Source organism: Bufo gargarizans, chromosome 3, assembly GCF_014858855.1.
Source record: "Bufo gargarizans isolate SCDJY-AF-19 chromosome 3, ASM1485885v1, whole genome shotgun sequence".
Lineage (NCBI taxonomy): Eukaryota > Metazoa > Chordata > Amphibia > Anura > Bufonidae > Bufo > Bufo gargarizans.
In genome coordinates, this window is record NC_058082.1 from 620,950,692 (window position 1) to 620,968,320 (window position 17,629).

Here is a 17,629-nt window from a genome sequence, read left to right on the forward strand (position 1 = left end):
TATCACAGCTCAGGGGGCGTGTCTCAGCTCTCCCTATCACAGCTCAGGAGGCAGTTGAAGAATGAAAGGGAGCAGGTCAAAGAAATAAGGGAAAAAAAATAGCAAGTGGCGCTATACAGATACATTTTATTGAATAACTCAGTGGCTAGACTAAATTTTAATTTACATGCAATTACAAAAGTATTCAGATCCAGGTGCTGGTTTGAAAACTGTAGAATATTTTTCGTGGGACAACCCCTTTAAGTAGAGGGTCTGGGTACAGTATACAGCACCCTAGACTGATTGTTCAAAAGACATAAAGAAGTTAATTCATTATTCATATAAAGATAAAATAAAAATGTACATATTTCTGTTCTTTGCTTTAGCATGATCTTGGTATTCTGAGGTTGCTTAATGTTATCTATTGCCAGAGGCATCTATTTTTCAAGCACAAAGCCTGTGATGGTCTCACATAAAATCACTTTTTTTTCACATTTGTCCTTTAAGGTTATGAATACAGCATAAAGTACTGTATAAAGTTAGCTAAACAACATAGTGAAGGGCAAAAAAAAGATCCATTTGCATTCCACTACTTTAGTCTAATACTTTTAAATGCTTCTTCATTATCTCGTATTTTATCCGGTCTGAGAGCGCCATTGTACCAGCTCTAAAAATGAGGTGATTAACCTTGAGGTCTTTCATCCGCACATTTGAAAGCCCACCTTACACATGGCCTGTGCTTTGCATTCATGTTCTACATGCTGATTTCCATATCGTCCCACTCGCCCTCCAATGCTGATATTAGCATAACAGTGCTTATGCATGACATTGATTGAAGTCTGCGCTAACTGATTATAGCAAGGGAGCAGTGATATGAAAAGATGAAAGGTAATTTGTCCAGTGCTGCATTCATAGACCTATGGTGGGGTGAGAGTCCCATTTGGGGGGAGGGCATATTAATGTTCAAACTGTCAATACATTATAGACTAAAAAAATCAATACCACATTCATGTACTGAAAATAATATGCACAGTACAGATATAGCAGAGCTGAACTTGTCAAATAACTCTTTGGGGATGCATTTTTGCTAATTTTGTGTTTACCTGCAAAAACCACCGGCAACGTATTGTGAGTACATTATGAGTAGTGTCAAGTGAAAAACTCAGCTCTACTATGTCTGATGCAAAGAGAGCCTTTTTCATTCACAATAGACATAGCTTTTCACCATTTTGGTCGACAAAGGGCATACTTTTACAGGGCTGGACAAAGTACTGTAAATTTCAGTAGCTAGACAATTAAAACATCAATAGAGTTCAGTGCAGATTAGTTCTCTTCCAAGAGCTGATTTGCCTATACCTTTTCCCCAGGGAGCATTGGCTTGCCTGTAATAGTCCCTTTGCCAGTTCTTGCAGTCTCCTCAAGGAGAAACAGAGACCATAGAAGTTTGAGACTAGCAGTAAACTTTGTATTTATGTACACTTAATTACATGGTGTAAATTTGCAACTTGAAGTCAAGATATTCCAACTGGAACTTTTTGTATATTTCCAGCTCCTCCTCAATTTGTGGTGAGACCACGCGACCAGATCGTAGCTCAAGGACGGACGGTGACATTCCCTTGTGAAACGAAAGGAAATCCTCAACCTGCTGTTTTCTGGCAGAAGGAAGGAAGTCAGGTAAAGGACTCATCTTGTGGACTTAGAATGGCTTCTTGAATATATATATACAGTCATGTGAAAAAATTAGGACACCCTTTGAAAGCATGTGGTTTTTTGTAACATTTTTAATAAAAGGTTATTTCATCTCCGTCTCAACAATACAGAGAGATTAAAGTAATCCAACTAAACAAAGAAAACTGAAGAAAAGTCTTTTCAAGATCTTCTGTAAATGTCATTCTACAAAAATGCCTATTCTAACTGAGGAAAAAGATAGGACACCCTCACATGTATTCCCTCTTAAATTGGCTCAGATCTCACACAGGTATATCACACCAGGTGCACATAATTAGTAGATCGTTACTCTGCATGTTGAATGAGGCTTGCCCTATTTAAACCTCAGACATTTAGTTTGGTGTGCTCCTGACTGTTGAAGTGAGAGTGAGCACCATGGTGAGAGCAAAAGAGCTGTCAGAGGACTTCAGAAAAAGATTGTAGCAGCCTATGAGTCTGGGAAGGGATTTAAAAAGATCTCAAAAGATTTTGAAATCAGCCATTCCACTGTCCGGAAGATAGTCTACAAGTGGAGGGCTTTCAAAACAACTGCCAACATGCCCAGGACTGGTCGCCCCAGCAAGTTCACCCCAAGAGCAGACCGCAAGATGCTAAAAGAGGTCTCCAAAAACCCTAAAGTGTCATCTCGAGAACTACAGCAGGCTCTGGCTACTGTTGATGTAGAAGTACATGCCTCTACAATCAGAAAGAGACTGTACAAGTTTAACTTGCATGGGAGGTGTGCAAGGAGGAAACCTTTGCTTTCCAAGAGAAACATCGAGGCCAGACTGACATTTGCCAGATATAAAGTTGACAAAGACCAGGACTTCTGGAATAATGTTCTTTGGACAGATGAGTCCAAAATTGAATTATTTGGACACAACAGCAGAGGACATGTTTGGCGTAAACCAAACACAGCATTCCAAGAAAAGAACCTCATACCAACTGTGAAGCATGGAGGTGGAAGTGTCATGGTTTGGGGCTGCTTTGCTGCAGCAGGACCTGGTCAGCTCACCATCATAGAATCCACGATGAATTCTACTGTGTATCAGAAGGTGCTTGAAGAACATGTGAGACCATCAGTTAGAAAATTAAAGCTGAAGCGGAACTCGACCATGCAACATGACAATGACCCAAAACATACTAGTAAATCAACCAAAGATTGGCTGAAAAAGAAGAAATGGAGAGTACTGGAATGGCCAAGTCAAAGTCCAGATTTGAATCCCATTGAGATGCTGTGGGGTGACTTGAAAAGGGCTGTACGTGCAAGAAACCCCTCAAACATCTCACAGCTGAAAAAGTTCTGCATTGAGGAGTGGGGTAAAATTTCCTCAGACCGATGTCGAAGACTGGTAGATGGCTACAAGAACCGTCTCACTGCAGTTATTTCAGCCAAAGGAGGTAACACTCGCTATTAGGGGCAAGGGTGTCCTATCTTTTTCCTCAGTTAGAATAGGCATTTTTGTAGAATGACATTTACAGAAGATCTTGAAAAGACTTTTCTTCAGTTTTCTTTGTTTAGTTCGATTACTTTAATCTCTCTGTATTGTTGAAACGGAGATGAAATAACCTTTTATTAAAAATGTTACAAAAAACCACATGCTTTCAAAGGGTGTCCTAATTTTTTCACATGACTGTATATATATATATATAGAATTAGCTCTGTAAAGGTAGGCTCAATGGGATGAAGTGCCGTCAGATAGTGGAATAGAAGTCCATTTTAAATTGGCTTTGCCTGTTCTTTATTTTGTTGCACAATAAAAACATGTATGGTTTCATTTATTAAGACCAGTATTTTAGATGCCGGTCTTAATACCACTTGCACTGGCGAATGATGCGCCTAAGTTATGTAAAGTCGCCGGCCTCTACATAACTTAGGCACATCCACCGCCGACCTAAATCTACGCCAGCTCCCTTGGCCATAGCCTTGTAGACGGTTCGCATTTGTAATAGCTTCATGTCTCAGTGCATTTCCAAAAGATCCAAACAGACATTGATACATCCCATTGACTTCAGGTTTCCGACTTAATAGTAATAACTAGTGTTGAGCGAACTTGTGTTTTCAAGCTTGACGTACAAGGTTTGGATTATCTAAGAATTCTGTTACGGATTCCGCTACCCCGGACAATAAGTTATGGTCTGGGATAGCGGAATCCATAACGGAATTCTTAGATAACCCGAACCGGAACCTTGTACTCCAAACTTGATAACACAAGTTTGCTTATCCCTAGTAATAACAATGCATACTGTTATATTCTTGCTGTTGATAGTATGATAATGCTGACTAAAAACCTAGAAGACATCACCAAACTTGTTTGAATAAAGCCAGAAGCCAAGCGACTTCTTGGTGCTCTGTCTTGCTCCCTCTTATCCACTCACTCCTCCTCAGGCTCTCCTCCCAATTGCTGCTGTTTTTATTAAATGTGTGTTTTCAACTAATAATTATATGTTAATATTCTCATCAAATTTTGGATTCCTCTTGTTTTTTTCTATAATGTACCTGGTTTACTCACTATTTGCATTTTTCTATTTTGCAAACACAGACACATTGTATCATTTCAAACAAATAAATAAATAAATATCAATTGAAAGGAAATGAAGAATGGCCCCTGGATCATGATAGGACAGGGTAGTTTATCACACATTTTTAAATACTACCTCCCGTAAACATTTAGGGCAATGTGATCTTTTATCAAAACCCCCAAAAATCAATATGATATTGCTGATTGTCATTGACTGATGATAACCCATCCTGACAAACAATGTAACAGCTCTGGTGTAGGGAAAAATGAAGGATTGTCTTTCTAAAGAGGCAATATGAACTAGATAGTGGAAGACTCTAAAAGCCAGTTAAAGGCATTTTCTGGGACTTTGCTATTGATGACCTATCCTCAGGGTAGGTCATTAATATCAGATCGATGGGGGTCTGACACCCAGCGCCCCCAGCCAATCAGCTAGTTGAAGAGAATGCCTCGCTCCGTGCGAGTGTAGCCTTCCCTTGTTTGTCGACAGCGCAGCGGTGAGCAGTGTAATTACACCTAAACCGTCCCATTCATTTCAATGGGACGGCTCCTTCCTATACACTTGAATAGGAACAAACCGTCCCACTGAAATGAATGGCACGGTTTGTAATTACACTGCTCACCGCTGCGCTGTCAACGGCAAGCAGGTAAATAAACAAGGGAAGTCTGCGCTCGCATGGGAGGAAACCATGGAGGGAGCCAAAAGCCCATTATGTAGGGGTCTATTCCCCAAACAATGCTCTCCGGGGCCACTGTTCACAAACAAAATTGCCAGGGCAAGCTTTGGCCACTGTCTGACTTAAAGGGAAAATTTATTGAAATTTAGCTGATTATCTCATTTTCTTTCCCAAGATAAGAGGCCCCTTAGTTCCTAGCAGCCTTTCTTCCTTTGCCCTTCCCAGCAGCACCATTGAATTTTACAGCAGTCTATAGTCTTTAAATTATTTCTAGGCCTATAGGTTATTATTGGGTCACTTCTATGACTAACATTATATTTAGGGATGAGCGAATCGACTTCGGATGAAACATCCAAAGTCGATTTCGATTTGCATAAAACTTTGTTCTAATACTGTACGGAGCAGGAGCTCCACTTGGAACCGAACCCGAGTTCGGGAAATGTTTTTTTTACAGTACAAGTTCATTTATGAAGTTTCGCGAGACTTTGCGAAGTAATAACTTCTGCTCATCGGAGACGATACATTCTAATACTGTACGATGCTCCTGCTCTGTACAGTATTAGAACGAAGTTTCATGCGAATCGACTTCGAATGTTTTAGCCAAAGTCGATTCGCTAATCCCTAATTATATTATGACATCACAATTTAAAGGGGTCACCTGTGATCAGATAAATGAGGTCTGCTTCTTTTCCACAAACATCTCCAACCTCACTTCTGGGATGCAGTTGATATTGCCACTCAGTCTCATTGAAGTAAATGGGAGTAAGCAATGCCGTATTAGATCCATCTAGCTTTACCAAAGGTTCCTCCTCCTCCTTTACTTACTGCTCTACAGCCTTCAATGGAAAGCTATAACTGAGTTACCATCTCCAGTGAGTTCCATAATTCTGTATTAATGGGGATTGGTGAAGTCAGGATCCCGGGATGACAATAAGCTATGCAGAGTCAGCTTCCATTCGGCAGCATGGGCTAATGTTTATGCTAAGTGGCTTTGTAGTGGCACACGTGAATCTTGTAAAGTGGACATCCATCACTTCATTATAAGGAGAAGATCGTCTAATTAACCTATCACATTATTTAGAGGATAAAAGCCATTTAGCTTAATTGAACGGCGTTAATACTCAATGTTATACGCGTCTATTGGTCTTATATAACAGTGATTCATTGTAAGGGGCGAATGAACTATTTGGTCACAATTTAATTTCATTATCAATTTTTGGGGAAATGAAAGAGAAATTCTCTAGTTACTTAGCATGCCCATTAGGCCTCATGAACGTGGTTGTATTGGGGCTTTCTGTAAACTCAGAATTATAATGAGCTGTGATACGGCGTCCATAGAACTGCAGGAATAAAAACCTTCTCTATTGTATGCTGCACGGAGGACCAAACAATAACGTTAAGGGTACAGATGAACGAATTTCTTGAATTTCATTTCGGTTCCAGTTCACCAGGATTTTTTGTTATATTGATTCGGACATACAGTACAGACCAAAAGTTTGGACACACCTTCTCATTCAAAGAGTTTTCTTTATTTTCATGACTATGAAAATTGTAGATTCACACTGAAGGCATCAAAACGATGAATTAACACATGTGGAATTATATACATAACAAAAAAGTGTGAAACAACTGAAAATATGTCATATTCTAGGTTCTTCAAAGTAGCCACCTTTTGCTTTGATTACTGCTTTGCACACTCTTGGCATTCTCTTGATCGCTGTAAAGCATATTTTGCCAGTATGTAAGTCAGCATCTCATCTGCAAATACTCTTTCAGAGCAGCAGACATTGCTTTAGGTAGCTGAGAGGCCTTATTGGGATCTGGGGGAATACTCTTTCTCATTATGGAGAGCGCCTAGTATGCATGAAAAGTATTGTAGGCAAGCAACACTTTTCTGGGTTTTTGGAAATAAAAATATATGCAAGTTACTTCTTCTGACATCAGAGAGGTTTGACTTTTTTTTTCCTTTTGGAAGGAAAGCCAATTTGTATATCTTTGAGTTTCTGGAAAGATATGCATGAACCCAGCATGAACTCAGGCCAGTGTTGTCTGGCGTACAATAATACTAATGGGAAAGAGTAGACCCCAACAAAAGCCTCTCAGCTAGCTAAGCCAGTTTTCTCTTTTCTGCTCTGATAAAGGGAAATCACCCAGAAAGAGCTACTGTATTTGTAGATGGGAGGCTGACTTAGCTATTAACAAAGTTATGCTTTACATTCTGGCTAAGCAGGGATTTTAGATAGCTATTTTACTTCTGCTGGTGTGGGGCACCCAATTTCCTTTTATTCTGTCTTTTTGGAAAGAAAACTGGTTTTCATGTCTCTTGTAACATGAGTATTATGTGCTTCTGTCTTTTAATTTATTTTTTATTTTTATAGAATTCTAAATTGATTTGGTCATCTTTAATTCAGGGTGCTGATGCAGGGACTCCTTGTGCTGCCATACAGCTCACATGAGTCTGCTGTGTGTACATGGCCTTATGGTAACACATGAAACTCTTATTTGATTGTTTAAAGTTCGGTACATACTATTTTTTACATTACAGCTGGATCCCCATCCTCTGTGCAACTACAATTCCTATCATATCATGTTAGCCTGTTGCTTGCAATTTATATTTCAAATCTTGCAGACCACTGAATGAGTTTATATGCAAGATGTGGTTCTATGTTTGGTAACATTTCCATTAAGTGCTCTTATAATTTAATGAATGTATAAAATAATTACTCTTATGAGGAAATAGTCACTTATTTAGGTTAATTATTATTTCAGTTAATCATCGTTGTATAAAGAAGTAATTTACGGCTGGATGTTCTAATAATTCTTTGCTTTTATCACACTTTTTTTTCTGACTTTCATGTAAATGTTGCAGGATTGTCGGAACTCATCTCTGCCTGATATGCAAACCATAGATATGGTGGTGTAGATAGAAGGATAGATAGATAGATAGATAGATAGAGAAAGAAAGAAAGAAAGAAAGAAAGAAAGAAAGAAAGAAAGAAAGAAAGAAAGAAAGAAAGAAAGAAAGAAAGAAAGAAAGAAAGAAAGAAAGAAAGAAAGGAGGAGTAAGGGAAATCACATAAATATGACATGGATGGATAGATAGATAGATAGATAGATAGATATGGATGAATAGAGGATGGGATGAGGATGGGAGAGAGGAAGAGGAGGAAGGGAGATGACATAGATAAGGCATAGGAATTACATTGATAGACAGAAAGGAGGAAGGTAAAGAAAGAGAAATTGAGGGAGAGAGGGAAGAATGAAGGACGAAAGGGAAGGAAGGAGGAAGGATAGGAGGTAGAGAGGAATGGTAAGGAATTAGATATGAGATAAAAATGGGGCCGGTGCAAGGATTTTTGCCAACACAAGCGAAGCTACATTTTGGCCCCCCCCTCGCAGCTCACCTGGCCCTGGTCCTGTCTGCAGCAGCTGGCTTCTCCTCTGTGTAGTCCTGGTATCTTCTCTCTGCTTCAGACAATCGCTGGTTTGAGGACCGTATTTTTCACCCTCTAAGACACACTGGCCAATAAGACGCACCTAGGTTTTAAAGGAGGGTAATAAGAAAAAAATATTTTCTATTACACCTGAGGTCAGACCAGCAATCAGACCCCCCAATGTTAATCAGACCTCAGATCAGACCTCCAATGCCTTAGATCAGCCCCTCATGTCAGCCATCATGCCCCCATGTCAGCCATCATGCCCCCCATGTCAGCTATCATGCCCCCATGTTAGCCATCATGCCCCCATGTCAGCCATCATGCCCCCATGTCAGCATCATGCCCCCATGTCAGCCATCATGCCCCCATGTCAGCCATTATGCCCCCATGTCAGCCATTATGCCTGCCATCAATCATGCCCCCCCATGTCAGCCATCAGCGCAAATAAAATAAAAAAAATTACTTACCTCTCCTGCTCCTGGACGTCGCCGCTCCTCACTCTTCCTCCTGGTTACTCGGCTGTCAACTGTGAAGACTGCGCACAGTGAGGTCACATGGTGCGCAGCCCTGCACAGCAGACAGCCAAGCGAAGGGCCAGAAAGCGGTGAGTACAGATCCTTCACCGCTTCCCGGTCCTCCGGTACTAATGAAGCGATTCCAAAATGGAAGCGCTTCATTAGTATTCGCAAAAAAATACAGAGTATTAAAAAAAAAAAGTTTCATTCCTCCCCCCCTCGTCTCTGCGCCCTAAGGCAGCCGCTTGGTCTGCCTTATTATAGCACCGGCCCTGGATAGGAAGTAGAAAAGATAGATAGATAGACAGACAGACAGATAGATAGATAGATAGATAGATAGATAATTGATAGATAGACTGACAGATGGACAGATACATAGATAATGAGAGACAGACAGACAGACAGATAGATAGATAATTGATAGACTGACGGATGGACAGATACATAGATAAAGAGAGACAGACAGATAGATAGATAGATAGATAGATAGATACATAGATAGATACATAGATAGATACTAAACTCATTGTGCTGCAAATAAATGAACTAAACTAAGATAATGAATTCAAATTGAGCAGTTAATATGAAACATTTTCCCTTGATCAATAAATGAACCAAGAAATAGTAAAATTGTCTTCTCTCCAAATAAACATATGTTTCATCTTATGAGAACAATTGGAGAGCAGCAGATGCTTGCAAATGTTACACAAATTATTACTTTCCCACAAATATTGATGTTTTCAATTAAATTTACAGTCTGAAGTATTAAATGAGCTGACATTGTTTTATACACTTGGATAATTCTCCCTTTGTTTTTCTGTGATTTTCCATAGAATCTGCTTTTCCCAAATCAACCACAACCCAACAGTAGATATTCAGTGTCCCCAACTGGAGACCTAACCATCGCCAACATCCAGCGTTCAGATGCCGGCTACTACATTTGCCAGGCTTTGACAGTAGCTGGAAGCATATTGGCAAAAGCCCAGCTGGAAGTGACTGACGGTGAGTTTACATGGTTGCTGTCAATCTGTGAGCGTCCGTGACCTGTAAGAAAAAGAAATCTCATCGAGTGCAGTATGTCCATTCCTGCCATCTCTGCTGGAAATGATATGGTGACTGCACATTATATACAGAACAGATTAAACCGTGTCGGCGTACTGTCCCTTAACATTTGGGGTCTTGTTTTGATAATTAATGTCAAATTTCTGTTCCAACTCTGCTATTAAAGTCCACATAATAGATTATTTTCTACGAATGTGCATTTGGACGAGTGCAAGGAAGGTTTGGAAGTTGAGTGTCTTATGGAGTAAGAAACATTTTAGGATATGAATAGTATATTTACAACAATTTTACAGTAAATATGCTTTTAATGATTAACAGCTTTTAATGATTACATAGAGGCTACACTAAACACCTTAGCACCTATGAAACATAAACAGCAACCTCGTCCCCCTAATTAAAACCCGCCTTGGTTCACTGCTGAATTAAGAGAGGGTGAAAAGACTACCAGAGCCCTTGAAAGGGCCTGGGAAAAAAATCCCATAGAAGACACCAAAATTAAATACAAAATAAGTATGAGAAAGTACAGAGATAATATTAAAACTACCAAAAGAACATACTACTCAAATAAAATAGGCAATGCGGCTAACAACTCCAGAGAACCTTTCAAAGTGGCTAAAGAACTAGCCAATCCTAGATGTAAGATTGCAACGACTACTTTGCTGAAAAAATTCTGAAACTTAGGGACAATATCCCAACGGTTCATAGGACGGACGATACACTTTCTTCTTCATTTTCAACCTTACCCTATTCCTTCACAGAATTTTAGCCCATCTCTGAGGAGAAAACAATTGAAATCATTGGAGCTCTTAGATCCTCCTCCTCGCCTCTAGACCCATGCCCGGCGGCCGTGGTGACGTCCGCCGAAGTTACAATGGCATCATACATTTGAGACATTATGAATAGTTCCTTTTCCAGCGGTCAGGTGCCGGCTATTCTGAAGCAGGCAGTGGAACACCTCTGCCTAAGAAACCGGCGCTATTTGTGACCGATCTGAGTAACCTTAGAACGATTTCGGGACTGCCGTTCGTTGCAAAGATAGGCGAGAGGGAGGTTGTTGCACAACTGCAGGGATATCTGGAGGCCAACCACATTTTTGACGACTTCCAGTCAGGATTCCGACCCGGAAGTGGTACTGAGACCGCTCTGGTCAATGTCCAGGATGATCTACTGATGGCATTAGACCAGAACGATTCCATGGTCCTAGTCCTTCTGGACCTATCATCCGCTTTTGACACTATTGACCATCAAGTGTTATTGAACCGGTTGAAAGTGGTAGCCGGATTAGATGGAAAGACCTTGGCATGGATGGTTTTAGTTCTCCAGGACAGGGTAAAATGAGTGAAGCTGGGGGTATTTCACTCAACCGATCTCTCACTGTCCTGTGGAGTAACACAAGGCTCGGCACTATCCCCAGTCTTGTTCAAAATCTATCTGAGACCATTGGCCGACATCATCAGGAGCCACAATCTTCAGTTTCATGTTTATGCAGATGATACACAACTGTACTTTAGGCTTGCCAAAGGAACAGTTGATTAAGTCGATCTGGCCGGATGTCTCTTGGAGATCGATCACAGGATGAGTGCCAATTATCTAAAGCTTAATGGCACCAAAACTGAATGTATTACATTCAGTGACCAGAAAATTACACCCCTAGCACCCCAATGGCCATTGTCTTTTGGACCTGTCCCTGTCAGGGACTTGGAAGTGGTCTTGGACTCCTGATTAACCCTGGCCCCTCAGATAAATCAGGTGGTTAGTACCTGCCACTACCAGCTGAAACTTCCGGGGAGGATTTTAAAATACATCAAATTCCCGCTCAGGAAAGCCTTGGTCGGAGCAACGATCAGCAGTCAGTTGGACTATTGTAATGCCTTGTACATAGGACTCCCTAAGAAGAACTTGTATAGAGTTCAACTTGTGCAGAATGCCGCAGCAAGGCTCCTAATGGGTGTTGCCCGCAGAGAGCATATCACTCCCTCTCTTAATGCCTTGCACTGGCTCCCCGTCCAACAACAGGTGATGTTCAAGATTGGATGCTTAATGCATAGGGTATTCCATGGTGTGGGGCCCTTGTACCTGCAACATAAATTTACCAGGTACGCCCCGTTGAGGACATTGAGGTCTAGTAACTCTGCGAATTTTAACATCCCGCAAGTTAACAAGATCAGACGTGGATGTAGATCCTTTTTCGGCTCAAGGGGCCAGATTTTGGAACCACCTACCTCTGGCCCTGAAAATGATTCCCAGTCTTCTCTCATTCAGACGTGCACTGTTACTTTTCAAACAGGCGTTTGATCTTACTATATAACATTTATTTGGTTTATATAATTTTGGGGGTTTTCTTAAATCTTAGTTTATAAATTCACGGTTGGTAATGTTCTTTTATTTTAAAGATACTTTTTCCCCACGTTTATTAAATTGTTTTCTTCACATTCTCTATATCTCATCCGAACCCTTTGAACCTTGAGGGTAAGACTGCGTGTACACAAGACTATACATCAGCAATATTGCTATAATAGTAGGCTTATGTGTGAGTGTGATACCTACTTTGACCAGAAGGGGTTCTTATATAATGTTTTATGCATTTTATCTATTAAAGGGGTATAGTTTGTGCACAATTTTAGGTGATACCATTGGTCCTCACTTGTGGGTCGGTGTGAACCAGGACCCTGATAATCCTTAATATGAAGGTGCTGCTATGGTACTTAAAGGGGTTATCCAAGTGTTTCCTCAGGACAGGTCATCAGTATCTGATGACCCCACCAATCTGCTGGAAAGACGGTGGTGCCCCGTAAGCCTTGTGGTCAGTTGGTCACATGGTGTGGGCACTTCTCAGTCCCATACAAGTGAATGGGGGTGAGCTGCATTACCAAGCACAGCCACTATACAATGTACGGAGCTGTGCTTGGTGAGATGATCTGCAGGGGTCCCAGGAGTCGGAGCTCCACCGATCACATACTGGTGACCTATCTTGAGGCTAGATCATCAGTATTAAACACTAGGACAACCCCTTTAAGATGTATGGTTTCTCCATGTTCCTATTACACTAATTCTTCCAGCCACATCCACTTGAATTGTCAGGGGTTCTAGAGGTCAGACCCCTACTAATCATAATGCCATAACTAGTGCTGAGCGAATCAAAGTGATCAGAATTTCAGGATAAATTAAATCCGCCACGAAGCCGAATTTACTCATGCTTCGTGGTAGCGAATCGATTTTATCTGAAATAGTGTAAAAAAATTAAAAAATTTAAATCATACTTACTTGATCCATTTGCTTGTGACTGGTCGGCTGCCGCCATCTTGCTTGAAGATCTTGCACGAAATCCTGTGCGCAGTGACGTATGACATCACCACACCACAAGCAAATGGATGAAGTAAGTATGATTTTTTTTTTCTTTTTAATTTGACACGCTGTTATTTATATCAGATGCCGCTCCCTGTCATTGCACCCACTACTTAAAAGAAATGCGCTACGTGACGAAGTCATTCGCTGCAAAGCGGATTTTTTTTTTTTTATTCGACGAAGCAGCCAAATTTTATTGTTGCACACTTCACTCATCTCTAGTCATGACATAAATTGAAAGGTTTGGTCAATATTAGAAAACAATGGCACCTCTTCCCAGACAGCGCCACCTGTATCTTTAGGCTGCGTCTGACATTGCGGCTCAGACCCTAATCATTTGAAAGAACCTTAGCTCCATTTTATTATTTTTTACACAACCCATTGACAAGAGTGGCACAAAGAAGACATTTTTCTCTTCGCATACAACTCTTCTATAGATCTTTGGTATAGTATATGTTAAAATGTAAAACATTTTAAAGATAATTTGTTAAGTGCACTGAGGGCGGGTCCAAGCCACTCTGTGCACCCTTTAAATTGTCAATTTTTATTAAAAAGGACCTATCATCACCCCTGACATGTCTGTTTTAGTAACAAATTTTATTCTCCAGGAAATTTACAAGCTTGGAACATCTTTTAATAAAAACATCATGAAACATATTTTCATAGACTTCTGCATTGTGCTGTTCCTCTATTATTCCAGTTAGAAGTTTGTGAATAACTTAATAACTGGAAGTTACCAGTTAGGGGGCGAGTCTCTGTGGAGTCTCTTGCCACCCAGTCACTGCTATCATGTCAGACCGTCTAGGGACCCCCCCCCCTCACAGGGAGTAACATCCCGTTGTCAATTTACTCATTATCTTCTAAGAGGAAACACAACGGAATGGCACATGCTACTGGTTTAGTAAAAGATGCTCAAATATTGTTATTTCATGGGAAATGCAACCATTTACCAAAACAGACATACAGACGGCCGTATGTTTGGTCCGCATCCCATCTGAAATCATTGCGGAGCGGAATAAGACCCATTCATTTTGAGGCTGCAAAAGATGCGAACAACACACCTGTCTACATCCATATGTCCATTCCGTGGCCCCGCGGACATGTCCTATTCTCACAGGTAAGGATAGGACATTTTTACAGGAGTTAAAAAAGAGCTGGCGTCATGCACTCGAGTCGGGATCTGCGAATTGCGGACTGCAAAACGGTTACGGTCGTGTGCATGAGGCCTAAGACTACATTTCGGGGCAGTGTTCATGGATATCATAGCACATCAGCAGAGAATTACCTTCCTCCTGGTGTTTGCATTTTACTAACAGATGCTCTAATTGCTTCTGCGCTCTCTGACAAAATGATGCATTTTTGTGCAGTCGGAATTACCGCTCAGATTAAAAGGTCTCCTCAATTAACAGGACGACAATATTTTTCAATATCTGTCTGTGGCACGGAGGTGACTCGGGGCAGGAGCTGTGATTGGAACAAACACAGGAGATAAACATTGGCTCCCAGACCATTCTGTTAATGGCAGCACCTGCTGGTACGCCGTAGATTTACTGCAAGGACCAAGCTGGGTTCAAGGATACCCGTGATGAGAAATTCTTTTGTGCAGCTAGTAAAAGGATGCAGTGCATCTGTAACAATGCACCCATGACTGCAATTCAGCCGAGATTATATCACTGCGGGATTTTCAACGTCGGGGAGGGGGCGTTTAATTTATGCCGTTTTTCATGCTTCCTTTAACTTTTAAAGTACTCAAAAAGCCAAACGATTACATTTACCGTAATTACCCGCAATGATATTTGCATAAATATCCATCGAGCGCTCGTAATGCATCTTATTTTTATTTTTTGTTTTAATCTACCGGCCGGTTAATGGCTCTGCATTGTTTAACTAGTTAAAATGGTGCATTATGTATATTTATGGTCCGGCCAGAACGACTGTTTATTAGCAGAATTATTCATAGACAAAGCTGATTACATTTTGCGGATTTGCATTCATCCTATCCTGGTAGGGTATGTCGTATAATATTCAAAATTATCGTTGGACAGAGTGCATGGTTAATCAAAGTTTGCAGCATATAATAAAATGTTGTGCACAAGCGTATGGTGGAATTTGTCTCGTTTGGGCAGGCCACCAATCCATTAGAACAATGTCAGCTTAAGGGCTGGTGCACGCGATCCGCAAAACACAGATCTGCAAAAAATACGGATGACGTCCGTGTGCATTCCGTATTTTGCGGAACGGAAGAGCTGGCCCCTGATAAAACAGTCCTTTTCTTGTCCGTAATGCAGACAAGATTAGGACATGTTCTATTCTTTCGCGGAACGGACATACAGAAACGGAATGTCATTTTTTTTTGCGGCCCCACTGCAAGGAATGGTTCCGCAACTGGGCCGCACAAAAAAAGTAACGGACATGGAAACAAAATATGTTCGTGTGCATGAACCCTAAAAGTGATGGAGTAAAAGTATTAAAATCCAAAAGCATATAATATAAAAAACATAGTGGGAATTAATCAAGCCCTCAGCTCCACAATTCTGGCTTCAAATAGAACTTTGCAACTTTTTGGGCTGATTTGCACAAAAGGTTTGTGATATTTAGCATTTTTACACCACTCACTCCTAATTTGGACAGCGAGCATATTTTGAATTCAGATTTATCTCAAAAATTGTTTTCCTTTTTCTCCAGTAAAGAGACGGTGTAGAAAGTGGAGTACGACTTCAAGACAGAAGTGTTAGACTTAAAGGGGTTTTTCGAAATATTTTCCTATATATATCCTCAGAATAGATCATCAGTATCTGATTAGTGGGGTCTAGTGGGACCCCCACCGATTAGCTGTTCGAAGAGAAGGCGAGTGCTGTGCCAGCGCTGCCTTCTCTTCATTGTTTTCCTGCTCGCCGTCACATCCGCGGTGAGCAGATGTAATTACACCTAAGCCGTCACATTCATTTCATCACTATAAATAACTCAGATAACCCCTTTAATTGCTAATAAAATTAATTGGAAAGAAGGTATGTAAATGAGCTCATAGCACGATCTGCCTCTGATTCCACCAGCTGTAAGGTAGCTATCCTATAAGTCAATGTTCGACCTTTTAAATAGGTCTTAAGACATGATTTGGATAATAATTAAGCCAGCGCCTCATCTGCAGACAGCTGTTTCGGGGTGATTGCCCCTCATCAGTCCAGAACTATCTGCAGATGAGGTACTGGCTTAATTATTATTCAAGTCTTGTCTCAAGGCCTGTTTAAAAGGTTGAGCATTGATTTATAGGATATCTATCTTACATCCGGGAGCATTGGAGGCAGAGCTTGTTATGACCTCATTTGCCCCCTTTCTTCCCAGAATTCCAGTGGAGCATGTATGGCATATAAGACTCCTCATGCCGATTAAAGTGCTCTCTATAAGTAGATATAGTACCCCCCCCTAGGATTCATTGGATAACCGTTAAATGTACTTTATGATCAGGGGCATAAGTACATGAGTATAGAATGTGTAGAGGTAGTAGTTGTCCTGATGCATGAGCAAAGTCCCATCTACCACATAAGAAGACGCGGACATTAGGTGGGGGCCTTCTACAGATTTGGAGTTGGGGATCAAAGATACATGTTACACCCCTAATAGTCCTATGAATATTGTTTTAAAGGCTCTGTAAGCTTCACTGTATTGTTGGGCGAACCCACTGGGAGTTTAGCAAAGACTCTATTGTTTATATGGAGCTCCCCACCTTCCCCCAACAGATGATGTTGGAGAAGAGAAGGTCTGGCAGTGTCCCCCCTCCATGGCAACACATACAAGCTTGGCTAAATGGAATACATATCCATATATATTTGGACACTGACACTGATATTACCTGTTTACTAAAACATATTCAAGTTATAGCTATATAATGGACATTGACATAAAGTCCAGACTTTTAACTTTCATTTGGGGGTATCCACATTAAAATTGGATGAAGGGTTTAGGAGTTTCAGCTCCTTTACATGGGGCACCCTGTTTTTAAAGGGACCAAAAGTAATTGGACAATTTGCTCAAGGGCTGTTTCATGGGCACGTGTGGGTAATTCCTTCATTATTTCATTCTTAATTAAGCACATAAAAGGCCTGGAGTTGATTTGAGGTGTGGTGCTTGCATTTTGAAGATTTTGTTGAGAAGTAAACATGCCGTCAAAGAAGCTCTCCATGCAGGTGAAACAAGTCATCCTTCATCTGTGAAAGCAGAAAAAAAAAACATACAAGAAATTGCTACACTAATATGAGTGGCAAAATCTACAGTTTGTTACATCCTGAGAAAGAAAGAAAGCACTGGTGACCTCGACACTGTAAAAAGACCTGGACGCCCACAGAAGACAACAGTGATGGATGATCGCAGAATAATTACCATGGTGA

The 17,629-nt window shown here is 40.8% G+C and overlaps 1 protein-coding gene across 13 annotated transcripts in view; it reads left to right on the top strand.

The window, feature by feature from the left end:
• Positions 1-17,629, top strand: part of ROBO2 (roundabout guidance receptor 2) — a 432,244-nt gene that overhangs the window by 305,255 nt on the left and 109,360 nt on the right. For all 13 annotated transcript variants that reach the window (XM_044284544.1, XM_044284545.1, XM_044284552.1 and 10 more), the window contains 2 exons: positions 1,529-1,653; positions 9,671-9,839. In XM_044284544.1, coding sequence (XP_044140479.1) covers positions 1,529-1,653; positions 9,671-9,839 — 294 coding nt within the window. The remainder of the gene's footprint in view (positions 1-1,528; positions 1,654-9,670; positions 9,840-17,629) is intronic.